General features: G+C 26.5%; 2 protein-coding genes and 1 long non-coding RNA gene across 5 annotated transcripts in view; 2 read left to right on the top strand and 1 right to left on the bottom strand.

Annotated features, from left to right (window-relative positions):
* LOC145843140 (agrin-like) overlaps nt 1–1,946 on the top strand; it is a 38,771-nt gene extending 36,825 nt beyond the window's left edge. Inside the window, exon 29 of the mRNA XM_082950601.1 lies at nt 1,906–1,946. Within this exon, the coding sequence (XP_082806727.1) occupies nt 1,906–1,946 (41 nt within the window). The remainder of the gene's footprint in view (nt 1–1,905) is intronic.
* LOC145843366 (uncharacterized) lies at nt 1,383–6,435 on the bottom strand. Of its 3 annotated transcripts, none has more exons than XR_014370233.1 (3): nt 5,682–6,435; nt 5,205–5,362; nt 1,383–2,902 (listed from the first exon to the last, which is right to left on the bottom strand). It is a non-coding gene; the product is annotated as an uncharacterized LOC145843366 (long non-coding RNA). The 3 variants fall into 3 exon arrangements; XR_014370234.1 differs by having other exon boundaries at nt 5,726–6,435; XR_014370232.1 differs by having other exon boundaries at nt 5,747–6,435.
* LOC145843138 (uncharacterized) lies at nt 4,528–12,873 on the top strand. The gene is made up of 12 exons (XM_082950600.1): nt 4,528–4,598; nt 5,247–5,352; nt 5,767–5,873; nt 7,511–7,633; nt 9,767–9,930; nt 10,222–10,374; nt 10,670–10,765; nt 11,002–11,089; nt 11,667–11,775; nt 12,077–12,178; nt 12,534–12,594; nt 12,782–12,873. Exons 1-12 carry the CDS (start codon nt 4,528–4,530, stop codon nt 12,817–12,819), a joined length of 1,218 nt encoding a protein of 405 aa, XP_082806726.1. The 3' UTR covers nt 12,820–12,873.
* Nucleotides 12,874–16,104: the final 3,231 nt, after the last annotated feature.

Here is a 16,104-nt window from a genome sequence, read left to right as displayed (position 1 = left end):
TTTTTATTTTTTGTCCATTTACCATCACTGACACTTTTCTTTTTCCTTATTTTTAAAAAACAAATTAAAAGATTATTAGATATAAAACACAAACTTACAGGATAATCTTTAAATAAATTTGATTTAATTTAATTAAATAGTTATTTTAAATTCTCGAACTTTTTAAACTTTTCAAACTTTGAACTTTTAAAGCATTGATATATTTATTTATTTAGAAAAAGAAGCGAGTCTGCGACCAAACGGTATCTTTCACTTATAAATTTAATTTATAATTTTGTTTTTGTACTTGCAGTCATACTTTTTGTTTCGTGTCGTCATGAAATTTAACATTTTTCTGATTTTAGTGCATTAAAAACTTAAACGTTCAAAAAAAAGTTATAATTCCGATCAAGTTTTTGCTCCATTCCAAATCTAAAATTTTTCTATAAGCAAGTAATAATATAAAAATTTAAAATAACATATTTAGGTTTAAAGCTGCTTATAAGAAATTCATTGTCTTAGATATTTCAAAGCAAAATTAAAAATAGTTCTAAACTACTTCATTAATTTCCAACTTTTCAAGTTCTACGAAGTTTGGATATTTTATTTTTTTACTAGTATTAAAGAATATCGGTATAAAATGTTTTATATGTTTTTTTAAGTTTTTCTTTTTACTTTTTTTAAATGTTGTTAACTTAACATTAAAATGTTTTTAACTATTTCAACCAAAAAAAAAATTCTAAGTTTAAACCTCAGCATTTCTTAATAAGTTCAATAAGTCATGGCTGCCTTACTATTTACTAATTAAATTTTAATTATTAATGATGTAGCATTGAAATTTTTACTCAAATTCAACCTTTTATTTAATTAAAACATATTAGTTTATAGTAATTTTCATAATGAAGTCTTAAAATACACATTTTTTTGCTGAAAAAGTTTTTGTCTAGTACTTTTTACTCTTTTAAAAACTTAGTTTATTTACTCAAAGCTTTAGTATGTTTTTGAAATTTCTTTTACTGAATTAGAAACTTTTACTAAATCTTTAACTATCTTTAAACAAAAATGCTTAAATTAAAATAGTTTTTTTATTCATTCAGTTCGTTTTGCATGATTTATTTTTATTTCTGGTGTGAATATGGCATGTTTTATTTTTAGTTAAAACCTCATTTCTAAACTAACGTTTTCAAGTTCAAATTTTTTTACAATTCTTTTTGTTTTAAATCAATTAAACATGAAATATTTTTTGAATAATCCTAAGTAGAAAATTTAGCTAGAAAATATCTTTTTTTTTCTTTACTACCAAAGTAATTTTTATTTGCCGGTTAAAAAAAAAATTATAAACATTCATTGTGTTTTTTATTTTAATTTGCTTTTAATAAACAATAGAAAACAAAGCAGTTTTTATTTTATAGAACTATTAGCAAAATTAACAACTGTATAAAGTAGTTGTAAAAAACTAAAATATACCAAAAACTAATAAAACTTATCAGTACTAAAATGATTAAAAGAATTTTTTTTTAGTTATAGATGTACTTTTATCTAAACTGAAATCTTGACAAAAAGTAAAACATTTCAGACAGTTTTTATTAAAGTACAAACTGAATCAGTTCAAAATGGTTTAAAAAACTCTACTGAAAAGGTACATAATTTTTTTATATAAAAAAAACTAAATCCAAATGCTAAGTTCATCACCAAGGTGCAGTTTTATTTAACATTATTGCGCCTGGACATTTGCTGCATTATCTTTCTGGTGCCAACTTGTAAAAAGAGCCGTTTTCGTCGCTACTAACTCGCATGCAGGGCAGGTTGCTTGTTTTTACATTAACCGCATGTTTTAGTCAACTCATTCTATATTGAATAATTTTATTAATATACAAACGAAAATGCATTTATTTCTTATTTAAATAGATCTGTTCATTTTTACAGGTCTGGAACCACCCTATGAAGAAGGTGAGATTTTTATTTAATTTTTATTATTATTAGTTTAAAAAAACCTTTTGCAACTAAAATTTTGTGCTTTTTTTATTACATCTAATTAGTTATTAGTTGAAATATCTCCTACGAAATAAGAAAAATACATTATAAAATTTTTTAAACGTTTTTTGTAATGCTTTTAAATTTGTTGTTTTTATAATTAACTTCTGAATAACATTTTTTATAACATGCTTATTGTCTCGTAGGGTTACACACTTCAACTAACACACAAAGTATTATTTATAATAAAAAGTACAAGTGATCCTTTTTTGAAGTATTCGTACTTGTAAACATTTTTAGCTTTAGAATTTAAGGATCACTTTGACTTGTTTTAAGTTTTTTTTTTTTAATTTTTAACTATTATTTCTTAATAGATTGCGTTTATAAGTATTATTTCTTACCTACCACAATTTTTTAACTGTTAAAAGTTTGTGAACAATGATTGCAACTTAAAAGATAAAATTGAAATTGTAAATATAACAAGATTTCTTTTTAAAACGAACTTCAGTTAATTTCAGTATTTAAAACAGGTATATATAAGTTTTTTTTATAAACTAAATTTTTTTACGTCCTTTGTTACAAAAATATTTTTGTACAAAGTCTTTAAAGTTTTGTCAAATGTCTTTAACGCATTTAAAAATATTAAACGCTAAAATGCATAAAAAAATTTACGATTAAATTAAAATCGCTTAAAAAATCATTATTTTTTTGTCTTTTCACACACAAAATCGTACTGCGAGCAACAAAAATCAAACGAAAACGCAGGTTCCGTCAGGGTGACAAGCCCGCAGTTCGGGGGCAGCTCGTACATCTTGTACGACGGCGTGCCGAACATGAGACAGATCAAAGTGAAGTTCGCCTTCAAGACTTTCGACCTCCACGGCCTTCTCTTCCACCTCACCGACGGGGAGTCCTCCATAACGATATCCGTGGAGGAGGGAAGAGTCGTCTACAGGTAAAATTGTTTTTTTTGTATGTTGGTATACTAATTTTATGTTTTAAAACTTTTATTGTCTGCATGTAGTCTAAAATACTTTTAACCAGTTTTAGATTTTAGAAAGCTGTCTATAGATAAAATTGATTGTATTTTTTTATTGTTTGTTGGTAAACTGTTAAATTTCAATTACATTTTATTATTTTAAGTCTTAATTTTATTTTTCATATGCATGTAAAATAGACAAGTTTAATCAGTTTTAGATTTCAAGTTGTCTGCAGGTAAAATATTGCTTGTGATTTATGATCTTGTAAAATCTAAATTACATATAAATTGATATGAAAATACTTTTGAGTTAAAAAAAGAAAATTTACTTAGTTAAGTAGTTATGATAATTATAAAAACAAACTTTTTTACTTAAGAATCTTGTTTTTATATTCAAGTAAGTCAATTTATATTTTACATTAAATGTGTATATAACAATTTTATTTTTATTCTTGAAAAATTTTTATTAATTAATTGAGTATTTTTTTGCTTATCAATTAATTGAAAAAGCTTGTATTTGAACATTAAATGTTATTTTTTTGTTGTTTTAGTAGATACCAAAATATAGGTAAACTATTATTGACAACGCAAAGTTTAAAATAAAACAGGCTTGAAAAAACTATCTAAAAAGTATATATTAAAACAAATGTTTGTACTCAGTAAAAAGATTTATATGTATATACATTTTAAAAATAAAGTTAAATTAAAAGTTCTGTCTCAAATTAGAAATTATAAATTAGAAATTCTGTGTCAATTTAGATTTTTGTTAAATTTTGTTAAGCTTTAACACTATAACTTTTGTTTAAATATAAAAACAAATACAAACAAACAAATACATATAAAAAAAAAGATTTTTTAACTTAATTTAATATATCTTTATTTCGAAAATGGTATTTACTTATTTAATTAAGTTTAAAACCGATGATAAACCATTTTTACTCAAAACACCCATTTAATAAAATACTTTAGTTCAAAATTGTAATGAAATCTTACAAAACAAAAAGACAGCTTGATAAACAAAAATAGTCAATAAACAAGAAAATGCAAAACTTTACTCTTAATTATTTTTCTAATAATTATTACATAAACAATTTACATTTTTTCTATTCATACTAATTCGCTGAAACTTTATCCAATAGGATAGAAATTTCTCACCACAAATACTGAAAAAATGGGAAAATAAACCCACCTTATACAAAGTAAACACAAAAAATATCATTCAATGGAGCTACTATAAAAAAAAAGCAAAATACATTCCATCATTGACAAAACCGTTCCTTATTTAGACGCAGCTTAAAAGACTTATTGTCTCTCCACACTTTGAGTTTTAAACAAAACTGCTCTTGTTCGACCATATAGACCTGCACGCAGTTTTCATCAAAAACAGATTACTTTTCTGTGAGCCCACTCGCACAATGGCTTTAATATTAATCCTCGAGCGCGAAACAACATAACTTTTGTTTTGAACTGCAACAAAGGCGTCGTTTATTAAAAACAAGAAACATTACGTCATAATGGCTAGCCGTTGCTGGTGTGCGAAATTTTGCAGCTTTGATTAAGGCCTTGCCGCAAAGTTGATTTTTTTTTAACGAACAATGCATCGAGTTTTGAGAAAGCCGATCGGGTTGTCTGAAAAGTTGTGTTTTCAGACTAACATGACTGCGCAGTAGTTTTTTTGAACTAATAGCATAGAACCAGTTTTTTTTTTCAGGCACGTAAAATGTAAGATAAGTAAGAAAGTTTATATGTTGAAAAATCAATCACTGTTAATGCTGGCTTCTGCCTTTTTCTATAGTCGAGTGCTTAAAAAATGAGATCAAGCATTTTCACAGTTGTTTTATTTTTAAATACTTTAAAGTATTTTTTTTTCTAGCTAAACATATGCTTACGTAAAAAGATAAATTCTAAGCCTTTATTCATCAGACTTTTTTTTTAATTTTTAACTTACCGTGAAGTAAACTGAGTAAACATTTATTTTAAAAAAATTCTTCTTTTAGATTTCACGACATATTTTAAACTAACAACTCTATTATTTATGACTTTGTTCTTTAAAACTTAAACAATAAAACAATGAAATGTTAACGACATCTCAAACTTACATCAAAACTTTTTTGTCAGTCTGTTTTATATTTTAAACCGGATTATATACAATTTTAATTCATGACTGTTAATGCGACCTTTTCAAAACAATTATGACAACCAAGTTGTCAAAAGATCAAGACTCAAACATTTAAAAACTTCTTGATATTTCAACATCAAACTAAAAACTCACGTCTGCATAGTTACGTCACGAAAAACTTCTGTTACGTCACAGGTACATTGTCGACAAGCCTGTTCCTCTGTTCAGCGATGTGGAGGTATCGGACGGAAACTGGCACGTCGTTACATCCAGCGTCAACAGGAACGACTTTATGTTGAAGGTATGATTAGCTGAAAATAAAAAGGATAGTCAAGTTAAGCACAATTTGTTTTACTAGTACATGCTGAATTTTCATATGTTTCCATATGTTTAACTTTCACTCTTGATCAAATCGAAGTTTTCAAATGTTTAGTTTACCATAGTATTTTCAAGTAAAATTTAACATCTTAATAAAAAACAAGCGATATTTTAATTATTTTGTCACCAGTCGTAAGTGATATAATATGCACAATGCACATGTTGTATACACAAAAGTTATTGTTATTAAAATAAAACTACCAAAACCAAAAACTAAATTAATACATTTAAATGCTGTTAAACAAAACATACAGGTGTAAAAAACTTTATCACGTCAAAACAAATCGTATATGAACCGCTAATTTGTTTTTTCAAACTTTTTAATGACGTCACACAGGTTGACGAGGGGAGGAAGATTACGTCACAATCGGGGGGCAGGGGACTGAACAGCTGGGGAGAGAGCAAGCTTTACTTGGGAGGAGTGGAAAGAAGAATGGAGGAAAGGTGAGTACAGCTTGATTTTTATTTCAAAAAAAAACATTTTACTTCACAGAACCCATGATAAATCTTATAATTCTTGCGCTAAATGTATTGCTTCCTGTTTTAAAAAAAGCTTTTAAACTTTTATTTTGAATGAAAATATTCTAACTTTGTTTCTTTCAATTCACTACGAGCATAAATAAGAAAAATCATTTGACTTAAGAGAGAAAACTATTATAAGTTTCGAAAGTTCTAATACAAAATTTTATATTATTTTTCATTTAGGAACAAAATAAAAACTGCATAGGTTAACAAACTTCAGCTAGATTTTTTATACGTTAGATGCTAATTTTTTTAATACTATACAAACTTATATCCAGCCTGACTTAAACTTTTTTATAAATAAAACAAATTTAATGGTTATCTTAAAAGTATTCTTAAATTTTTAGCTATCGTTACTTGGCTCTGAATTTAAACAAAATATAAACATATTTTTTAAAAATCTCAACAAAAACACAACAAAAGTATCTAAAAAAACTTGTTGCGCTTTCAAAGCACTTCAAACAAAGTGTGTGTGTAGCGAGCGCAAGAGCTGACAACAAAAACTCTGTTCAAACAACTTCTAGCTGAGAACGACCGAGCAGCAAGAAAAAAAGCAAGTTTCTCACGAAAAAGTCTTTTGTGACGTCATACTGCTATTTTCGTTCGCTCTTTTGTCAGCTTTCGGGCTGGTGGTTAGTCATCGCACAAACTATCTGCAAATTTTTATTAATTGCCCGTCGAACGGACTGCAATGGAGTGATACGGCCATTACTAATTTGACCTTTTTTGCAAGGAGTAAAGTCTGCTTTTTATTATAAATTTTGGCTTCGGTATCTTTGAAATACAGCCGCAGTTAATGGTTTTTTATGTTTTTACAACTTTCTGTAAATCATCGCTACGACTGAACTTTCCATTCGTTCATAAATATCCTTTGATGAAAACTTTGTACTTTAAGATGAGCACTTTAATATTTTATTACAAAATTTACTGCATTAATTTATAATTTTATATATCATTATAAAATAATTATTTGAATAATGAAAAAGCAAAACATTTATAAAAAGTAAGAAAATGAAATAATTTAATAAAAATAAAATTTTAAAATAAGTTAAAGAAGATATTCAACTTTTGAAATAAGTTTTTTGATATTTTTGTTTTTGTAGTTGTAAAAGTATTCGGTGTAAACGCTTTTAATTATTATCAAAATTTAAGTACTAAGCTTTTTAAGTTTTTTACATAACTATAGAACTGTAAAAAATAGCAGACAATACAAATTTATTATCATACTTTTTAAATGACAAACTAGGTTAGAAAATTTACGTTGTACTGGTTTTTACAACTAAAGGCTCTTAATGTATAATAAGTTTAAAATACTTTTACTTTAGTTTCACTCACGAAACAATTATAGCTAAAAACTATACAAACAACTTGCCTTCAGCAAAATTTCCAAGCTAAATACCAACGCAGTTTGTGAGTCACCGAATTCAAGCAATGTATAAGGTTACACGAGTGCTGCTTTAATTAACCGCAACTCAAAACAAAACAATTAACTTTTTAAAATAAAAAATTCAAACAAACTGTTTACTTAATTTTCATGTGTGACGTCACAATTGTTACAGGTTGCTGCGGACGACGGGCGAAAAGCTGGGCAAGGGGCTGACCGGATGCATCGATGACGTCACAATAAGGAGGGGCGTCCACCGGATGAACACGACGATGGCCAACGCTAAAGTCTTGCACAGGTTGTTACGTCATAGTTGAAAGTTTTAGTGACGTAGCTGATAAACTGACTTGTTATCAGGATTATTGAGATTAAAAATATTATGTATAGTTTGAACTGAACATATATTAATATAAACTAAAAAAAAATCTAATTGTGTTGTAACTTTAAACAGTGCAAATCATACATTTAAAACAAAATAAATAAATATTATTTTACACAATAAATTAATTACAACAGAATTTTTTTAAGTTTATTTTATTGTTAAGTAATTAGTTGTAATGAGAGTTGTGAGGTTGATTAAATTACTTACATCACAAGGGCATTGTAGTCAAAAAATAATTAAAACTGTTTAAACCATTCATGGCTGTCAATAACTTAACAAACATTAACTTAATTCCGAAAAGTCGAACTTTAAGTTTGCTTGTTTATATTGCCAAAGTAATATAAATATGTAATACAGGCCAAAGTCTTGCACAGGTTGTTACGTCATCTTTGAAAGTTTTAGTGACGTAAGCTGATAACCTGATTAGTTAACAGAGTTGTTAATTAGAAAAAAACTTTTAAAATTCAACTATAACTTAATGTAAAGTAAAAAAAAAGCTAATTACGCTAAACTTTAAATAATGTTATTTATACAATTTAACATCTTTTTTTAAACTTTTTTGTTCAACTAATTATTTAGAACAGTACTTTTTCAACGTCTTTTTTTTCATAAAGTAATTATTTCGAATTAGAGTCGTAAGGTTGATTTCATTACTAACATCACAAAAGGATATTGTAATCAGAAAAATAATTAAAAACTGTCAAAACAATTATTAGCTGTCAATAACTTAACAAGCAATAACTTATTTCCGAAAACTCGAACTTCAAGTTTGCTTGTTTATATTGGCAAAGTGCTCTTTTCTCCTCAAGTGCCACATAAGAGGCTATTATGACGTAATATAAGCAGTTTCTTCCTTTTGTGTTGACGTAGAACCCGAGTTTTGTTGGTGTAAACTTTTAAGTTTTTTTGAAAAGTGAGTTTTACATAAACAAAATTATTTTGGTCCTCACACTTAAGCTTTTAAGTGTCTTTTTAGTTGGTTTTGTAAAATTTGTCAACTTAAAAGACAAAGCAAAGGTTATAATATCTTAGCACAATTGTTCCGTAGATTAGCGAATTGGATAGAAATAAAAGTCTTATTTTTTAAAAGAATATTATTTGTTAGACATTTTTACACTAATATCATACGAACCAAAGCTGTTATGTCATGTAAGTATATGCTAAGTTTTAAAACACAACAGTTTATCATGTCTGATATGTTTAGATAATATCTCTAACAAGAAAAACGACATTAGAACTGTAACTTACGAGAAAAGATGACATTTGATAAAAGTGGAAAACAAATAACGGCAATCTGATTGTAATTTAACAAGAAAATTACGCTCTAAACATGAATGTTCAATCACGGTTTTGAAATTTGATTGCAACTACACGAAATTAAACATGATGCGTTGGCTTAGAAGACAAAGTAAAACTTCGAAACCAGATTGATATGGTCTTATCGGTTACATTTATGCAGACATTAGGTACTTCAAAATGTGTTTGGGAAGCTAAAATGATAAATTACAGTTGTACTGTTTTGTTTGATTGTTAAACCAATTTTCGTAGATACACATACAGTATTTCATACAAACCAAAAATAGCTTAAATGTTAAAAAATGGAAAACAAGTGTTTTAATTCGAAGGGTGTATTGCTATAAGTTTTAGTACTCTAGGATGGTTACCATTGGTAACTTCCCAATTTATTTATTTGCAAAATCAATTATAAATTTTATAGTACCACATTTTACTTTAGAATAACTTATAAGACAACTTTAATAAAAGTTTTTTTTTTGCTTAATTTTGTAAAGATTGTAATTATTATTTAAAAATAAGTAAAAATTAAACTGTACATTTTCATAAATTTTTTTTTTGTTTTACAAGCTTTTTTAATTCAACAAGATTACTTCTATAAATGTATGAAACTTAAAAAAATGCTCAAAATTTTTTGTTATATTAACTAAAAGTTTAACAAAGAATTGTACAAGATTTGTTTTCGTTAGATTCTTTTTTTTTTGTAAATACTCTTCATTTACAACCTTACTAACTTGATAAAACTGAACCTGACAGAATAAGCGATTGTTCTTCAAAGCACCCGTGCGACCCGAACCCATGCCTTCACAGCGCCGATTGCTTGGTGGCAAATGTTGAAACGGACACTTTGTCCGCTGAAGTTGTCGGAAACGCGAATGACAAGTTCACGAGCTTCTGTCAGTGCGGCGTTTTACATACGGGTTTGTTTAACTATTGATAAACATACAGTGGGCATATATTTGCATTAATCTTAGGTTTATTTTATATGCAGAAACACCTGATTAAAATGCTGATAGTTAAAAGTAAAAGTAAGGTTCGTTTAAGTATTGAAACCAGAGAGGCTTTTTGAAGTCATAGTTATAGCTTTACCATTTTTGATGGAAAAAGTATTTTTATATAGTGTCATACAAAAACATAAAAAGCTCAAACAATTTAATGAACTTTTGAGAATTTGTTTAAACAAGTTTAAAAAGAACATAATTGTTCTTCAGGTAAGTTCTGCGAAGTTCCGACAAACCTCACCGATCCCTGCCTGTTCGATCCCTGTAAGGAGGGCGAAGCGTGCAGGGCGAAAAGTGATTTCGCAACATTCGAGTGCTTGTGTCCGGATGAGCGAGGGAGACTTGTTAACTGCTCACATACAGGTGTGACGTCGTTTGTGGTATTTTTATATCATTTATCTGAACGAAATTTTAGGTGTATACTCTATTTTAAAAAAAGTACCAGTGTGTTTACAAAGGAAACAGCTAAATTTATTTTAAATTAGGTGGTAGTTAGATATTTAAGAATAAAAATTTTGAAAACATGAATATTTCCTCTAGTTTATTTTTGCTAAAGACTTAGATTTTGTTCTTTTACCAGTAGAGTGAATATAAAAATAATATTTCAGTTACCGCGTTTTTCTTTTAACTAAATTATTAAAATTATTTTTTTTAACAGTTGTCGAATTGAACACCACAAGTATAGACTTATCAAACATTCCGCCGAGCAACGAAACTGTGATTATTTTTGTTTTCAAAGCACACAGAAAAAACGGTAAGTGTTAGGTTGTTATTAGCATCAAGTTTTATTTATTTTTCCTTAAATATATGAAAAAAATTATTGCTTTGTAATATAAATTTCAATAAACTAGCTTAATTTATTTCAAAACTTTGATGACTAATAATACAACAAAATACTGTGTTTAAAATTTTTAATCAAAAACTTTTATTTTTTGCGTTTTATAACAAATCATTTTTTTCGAGTTATTTACCAAAATTAATAACTTCTAGGTTTATTGTTTTTGAACTCTAACTCAACTGAATTTATGTTGGAGGAAGGAGATATAAAAATGAAAATTTCAGACGCCATGCAGTACACGTTAGAAAAATTTACTTCATTGTTATCTTATATAGCTTACTTGTAACAGTTAAGGCAGTTTGCAATTTTTTTTTTATTTTAGAAAATTGTATTAGTACTATTGGTTTCGTTTATCGGAAAGCTGCAAGTAAATATTTTCTTATTCAATAAATTTGTCGCGTTTCTTACAACAAACTGCATTTTAATCCTAAAACTTGAAATTTACTGATTAATTGGTTTTTTGTTTCAAAGCTTAGTTGGCAAAATAAGTTTGACAAGTTTTGTAATAAAAATTATAAAAATAAAATTGTACTCTTTGTAGCAACAAATTATTTGTTTATATAATTCTAGACTAGAAAAGTATTTTTGAATTGATTAAAACTGTGTGCAAAACTACAAAAAAAAATTTTAACTTATATTTCATAAAAATTAGTAAAATTTTCAAACTTAAACAAAAACTCATGTGATTAAATGCTTTAAAAATTCTTAACGAAAACAGCAAAATATTTTATTAGGAAACTACATGAAACCTAACTGTTAACAGAGAGGTATTTAAATTTTTGTTTGCTTAAGTTATTAAAAAAAAAACTTACAACAGAATACTTGAAAACATAACTCTCGAAGAATGGACAGAAATTAAAATAACAAGCAGCAATAGTCAAATAAATTTACTAGTAAATGGCAAACCGCTTGAAGTATACAATTCGGTAATTTTTTGTTTATTTTAAGGATTTGTTTTATTGATTTTGTAAAAAAATACGTTGTTTATAAAACTTTTGTACGACAATTAAAATTTAAGTGTAATAAAATTTTAATTTTGGTAACTGGTTACTTAATTTTAAACTAGGTAATTTAAAACGGTAAAGTTTATTAAAACAGCTTACATAAAAAAAATAAAAACAATAAAAGTTAACAAAAACCTTTAAAAAATAACAGTGTTTCATTAAATACTTCCAAACTAAAATCTGTGTTTTTGTATATCAATTTAACCACGAGACTTTTGTTCAGATAACTTTGGATAAAAATCAACCTCTTATAATGAGCAGCTTGTCTACTAACTCAAAAAACGAAACAAACATTATCGGAACAACTTCTGGCACATTTAAAACGGTAAGTTTGAAATAAAAAACAAATTTAAATAGTAAAACAAATATGTAAACCTCTTTTTAAATTTACAAAATATCTATTTGTAAACTGCTAGTTGGTTCTATACCTAAAACATTTGAACTTGTTTTAAAACTTATTGAATAGTTGTTAAGAAAAGTTTAAGTTTATTAAATGAGACTAAAATTTTATTGTAGAAGCTGAATCTTTGCTCAAATAAAAAGAAAATTAATATTTTTTATCAGTAGGTACATTAAAGTTCTCCAAAAAGTAATTTTAGCTAATGTTTATAATTTTTTAGCAAGTTTTTTTTAGAGGATACAAGTACTCTTGTAATAAAAGTTAAACTATTTTTCTTTAGTTTTTCATCAATGGGGTAGATATGATCAAACTTAAAACAGACGAGGAAATTTCATTAGAAGGTAATTAGTTTAAGTTTATATGCTATATTCAAAAAGTTTATATTTATTTTAAACACAACTGTTCTTTTAGATGCAATTTTTTTAACGGCAACATATCAAAACTAACTTAAACGCTGTCTTTTGAACTTAAATCTATTTTTAAAGTAATTTAGTGTTCATAGTTTTAAAATAACTAATCAATTTTCAGAAACTCGAAGAAAAGAAAGTTTATTAGACGTAAACTAGATCAATTAAAGTTAATTTAAAGATAACCTAACAAAAATAATTTACAAACAGAACCGTTAATTAGTTTTGCATTTATTTTACTTTATTCTTATTTAATGTGTTTAAAGAAGTTTTAGCGAAATAAAAAATATATATTCTAGTTGTACTTAAACATTAAACTTTTTTAGTCATTTTGAAAAATATAAAATAAAAAGTATTTTTCTACATTTTTATACGTATATTTTAAAAAATTTAAATATTTTTGTTTTAAATTTTTACCTGTTGTTTTAGTTTTTTGTCATGATTCTAATGTTTAAAAATGACGTATTTATTGCTGAAGGCTTTAAATAATTAAGTTTATTTTTTGGCTAATTAAAAAACTGCCATTTGAGTTTTATTTAAACTTGCGCTTGTCTCTTTTTTTAAACCGTACTTTAACCTAATTCTTAAAAAAATTAAATTCAAAAGTTTTAATTATGCAAAATCTTGCACTTTTTTGTTATAAAAGTTTTTGTCTAGCAACAGCAAACCTCAGCTTACAAAAAAATATTTTTAAAATTTTTATAGAACTTTTTTTGATGTCAACAAAAAACCACTGTTTTTCATGTATTTCAGCATTTTATTTTTCATTCAAAATTAAACCCAGCAGTTTGCCTAACGTAGTTTCTACCTTGTCGTTTGTATTTCATCTTTTGCTTTTTCTTATTATGTTTTGTTGCCTCCCTTCGTTTTTTAATAAACTTGCGATAAAGTAACTTTGAAATGCTTACTTGATATTGACACTTTTCAAGTACCGTATAACTTCATACTAGAGATGAAGTCTAATAGATTTTTATTGTAAAAAGTTTTTGAAATAGTTGAAAAGTTTTAAATGAGATCTACAAAAATTGAGTAATTTATTAGTTAGATTTTCTGTAAAACCTTTTTGACAACAGGTTCTTTTTAGAAAAAAACTAAGTTTTGTTCACAGAGCTGTTAGTGCTTAAAATAAAAAATTAAATGAATTGTTAACTAAAAACTAGTGAGTTATGGAATAAAAACACGGCTAGAAAAAATACAAACAAACCAAAATATTTTCTTAAGTAAAAACTAATTAATTAACTCAGTAGTTCATAATTTATAAAAATCTGTAAGTTTGGACCTATAAAAACTATATATATAGTGTATCATCGTTTAACATACACATCTACGATTAATTTTTTTTTATTTGTCTGTTTGAAGAGCAGGATTTTCGTAAGTAAAAGTTTAAGTAAAACCTAAACAAATGTACATGTTACTTTGAAAATTGAATTCTATTTTAAATTATAATTTAATTGTAAACTCCTAAAAAAAACAATTAAACCTATTGTTCTATTTCAATTTTTTCAACATGCATCATACTAATAGTACAAAATAATTTAAGTTTTGAATTGTTCTTGTGTGTTGATGGTTCTGGTTGCTTCTCTCACAGGGCGATGTTCTTTGCATCTGACTGCTAACAAGAGTCAAGTAAGCAAATTGACTAAATACTAGACATTGTTGATATGGACAGAAATAGACTCGACGATAAAGTTTTCTATCGGCATTCAAAAAAAACAAATGTTCTTCATACGCTTCGTAATATCCTGTCGTTGTGTGCATTCTCCCCGCGTCTCGCGTCCCCCAACTCGCGTCTGCAAGCCAATATTTAAACTCTTTCTCTCACATTTACTTCACATTTCTTTTTCTCATTTTCTATTCTCAATACGAACTGTAACATTAGGTAAAATATTGAAATTCATCAACTTTGACTCTTTTGAAATAATTTAATAAAGCGAAATAGTAAGTGTAATGAAAGATTTGTTACAGATTTATTAGCTTTTATAACTTTAGATATCATTAAACATTTGTTTGACACTTTAATAATTTATTTTTAATAATATACACAAGACTCAAATTTCATAACAATATATATTTCGTGCCTAAGTCATCAGTTGTTTACTAAGCAATAAAAACAAAGTTTCAAACTTAGTAGCTTATCTAGTGAAAATGTAATTAACGTAAAAGTAACAAAAATAAAGCAAAGAGTAACTAACAATACATAAGTACTTCTAATTACAATGTAACTAAAAAATAAATAAAACATACGAAACAACTTATAAAACAATTTTGAAGACTACGAAACAGTATATTCAACGTTTTTATGTTTACACAATTTAGGTTTTCTTACTTAATTACATATAGCCTCAAGTTTGATAAAATCAAAAGTGTTAAAACAATATTTAATAACTTTAAATATTTTCAAGTTTTAACTACTTGCACAATCAAGGTTATCAACTAGGTTTTACTTTTCTCTATAATTCTTGAGTTCTTATTGACATAAGGTAGTACTAAAGTGGTCAAACATTTCTCCGGCCCTTCTGGCATTATCTTGTTTAAACTTTAAAGGTGTAAATTAATAATTTAATTTACAAGCTCTAGTTGATAGCTATTTTTATTTAGTATCAGTTTTAACTGATTTATTTCACCAGCAAACAATCCTCTTGAACAGATTTTATGTGCTCGATGGCAGAGTGTTCTTATCAATTTTTTCTTTCTTTTCATGCTACAAAATGTATAAAAGTTTAAATAATTTCCAATTAGATGACAAAAATCGGTTTTTGTGTCGTTTAACTAAAACGTTAAACTAAACTAAAAGAAAAGCCAACTCATCGTTATTTTATTTTTCTTATGTAAATGCTATTGATAAATGTGTTTCTTATCACTAATTAATGATCAATACTTCATCAAGTTTGATAAGAACGCTCTGTCATCTAGCACATAAAATCTGTTCAAGAGAATTATTTGCTGATGTAATAAATCAGATAAAACTGAATATAAATAAAAATGGCTATCCACAAGAGCTTGTAAATGAAATTGTAAATTTACACCTTAAATGTTTAAACAAAATAAAGCCAGCAGGGTCGGATATGTGTTTGATTACTTTAGTACTACCTTATGTCAAAAAAACTCAAAAATTATAGAGATAAATGTCAACCAATTAATAAGTAAAACTTATCACTTAGCAAAAACTGAGAGTTATTTTCATAGACCTGGGGGCAAATATCCGATATCAGAATATAAAAAATGTATGGTAGTTTACCAGTTTAACTGTTTCCATGAAGATAGTTATGTCGGAATGACTTCAAGGCAATTTTAGGAGCATATTCCAAAAAGTATTGATGAATTTTATAAAACGAGTAACAAGGAAAATAAATCTATCAGAGTAATAAATGCTTTGAAATGATCTGCTATTGCAGAACACCTAGTTAATAACCTTGATTGTAGAAGTAACTATAACTTGAAATA

This window comes from Thalia democratica, chromosome 8 (genome assembly GCF_965202585.1).
Source record: "Thalia democratica chromosome 8, ktThaDemo2.hap1.1, whole genome shotgun sequence".
Lineage (NCBI taxonomy): Eukaryota > Metazoa > Chordata > Thaliacea > Salpida > Salpidae > Thalia > Thalia democratica.
This window is presented reverse-complemented; position numbering and strand designations above follow the sequence as displayed.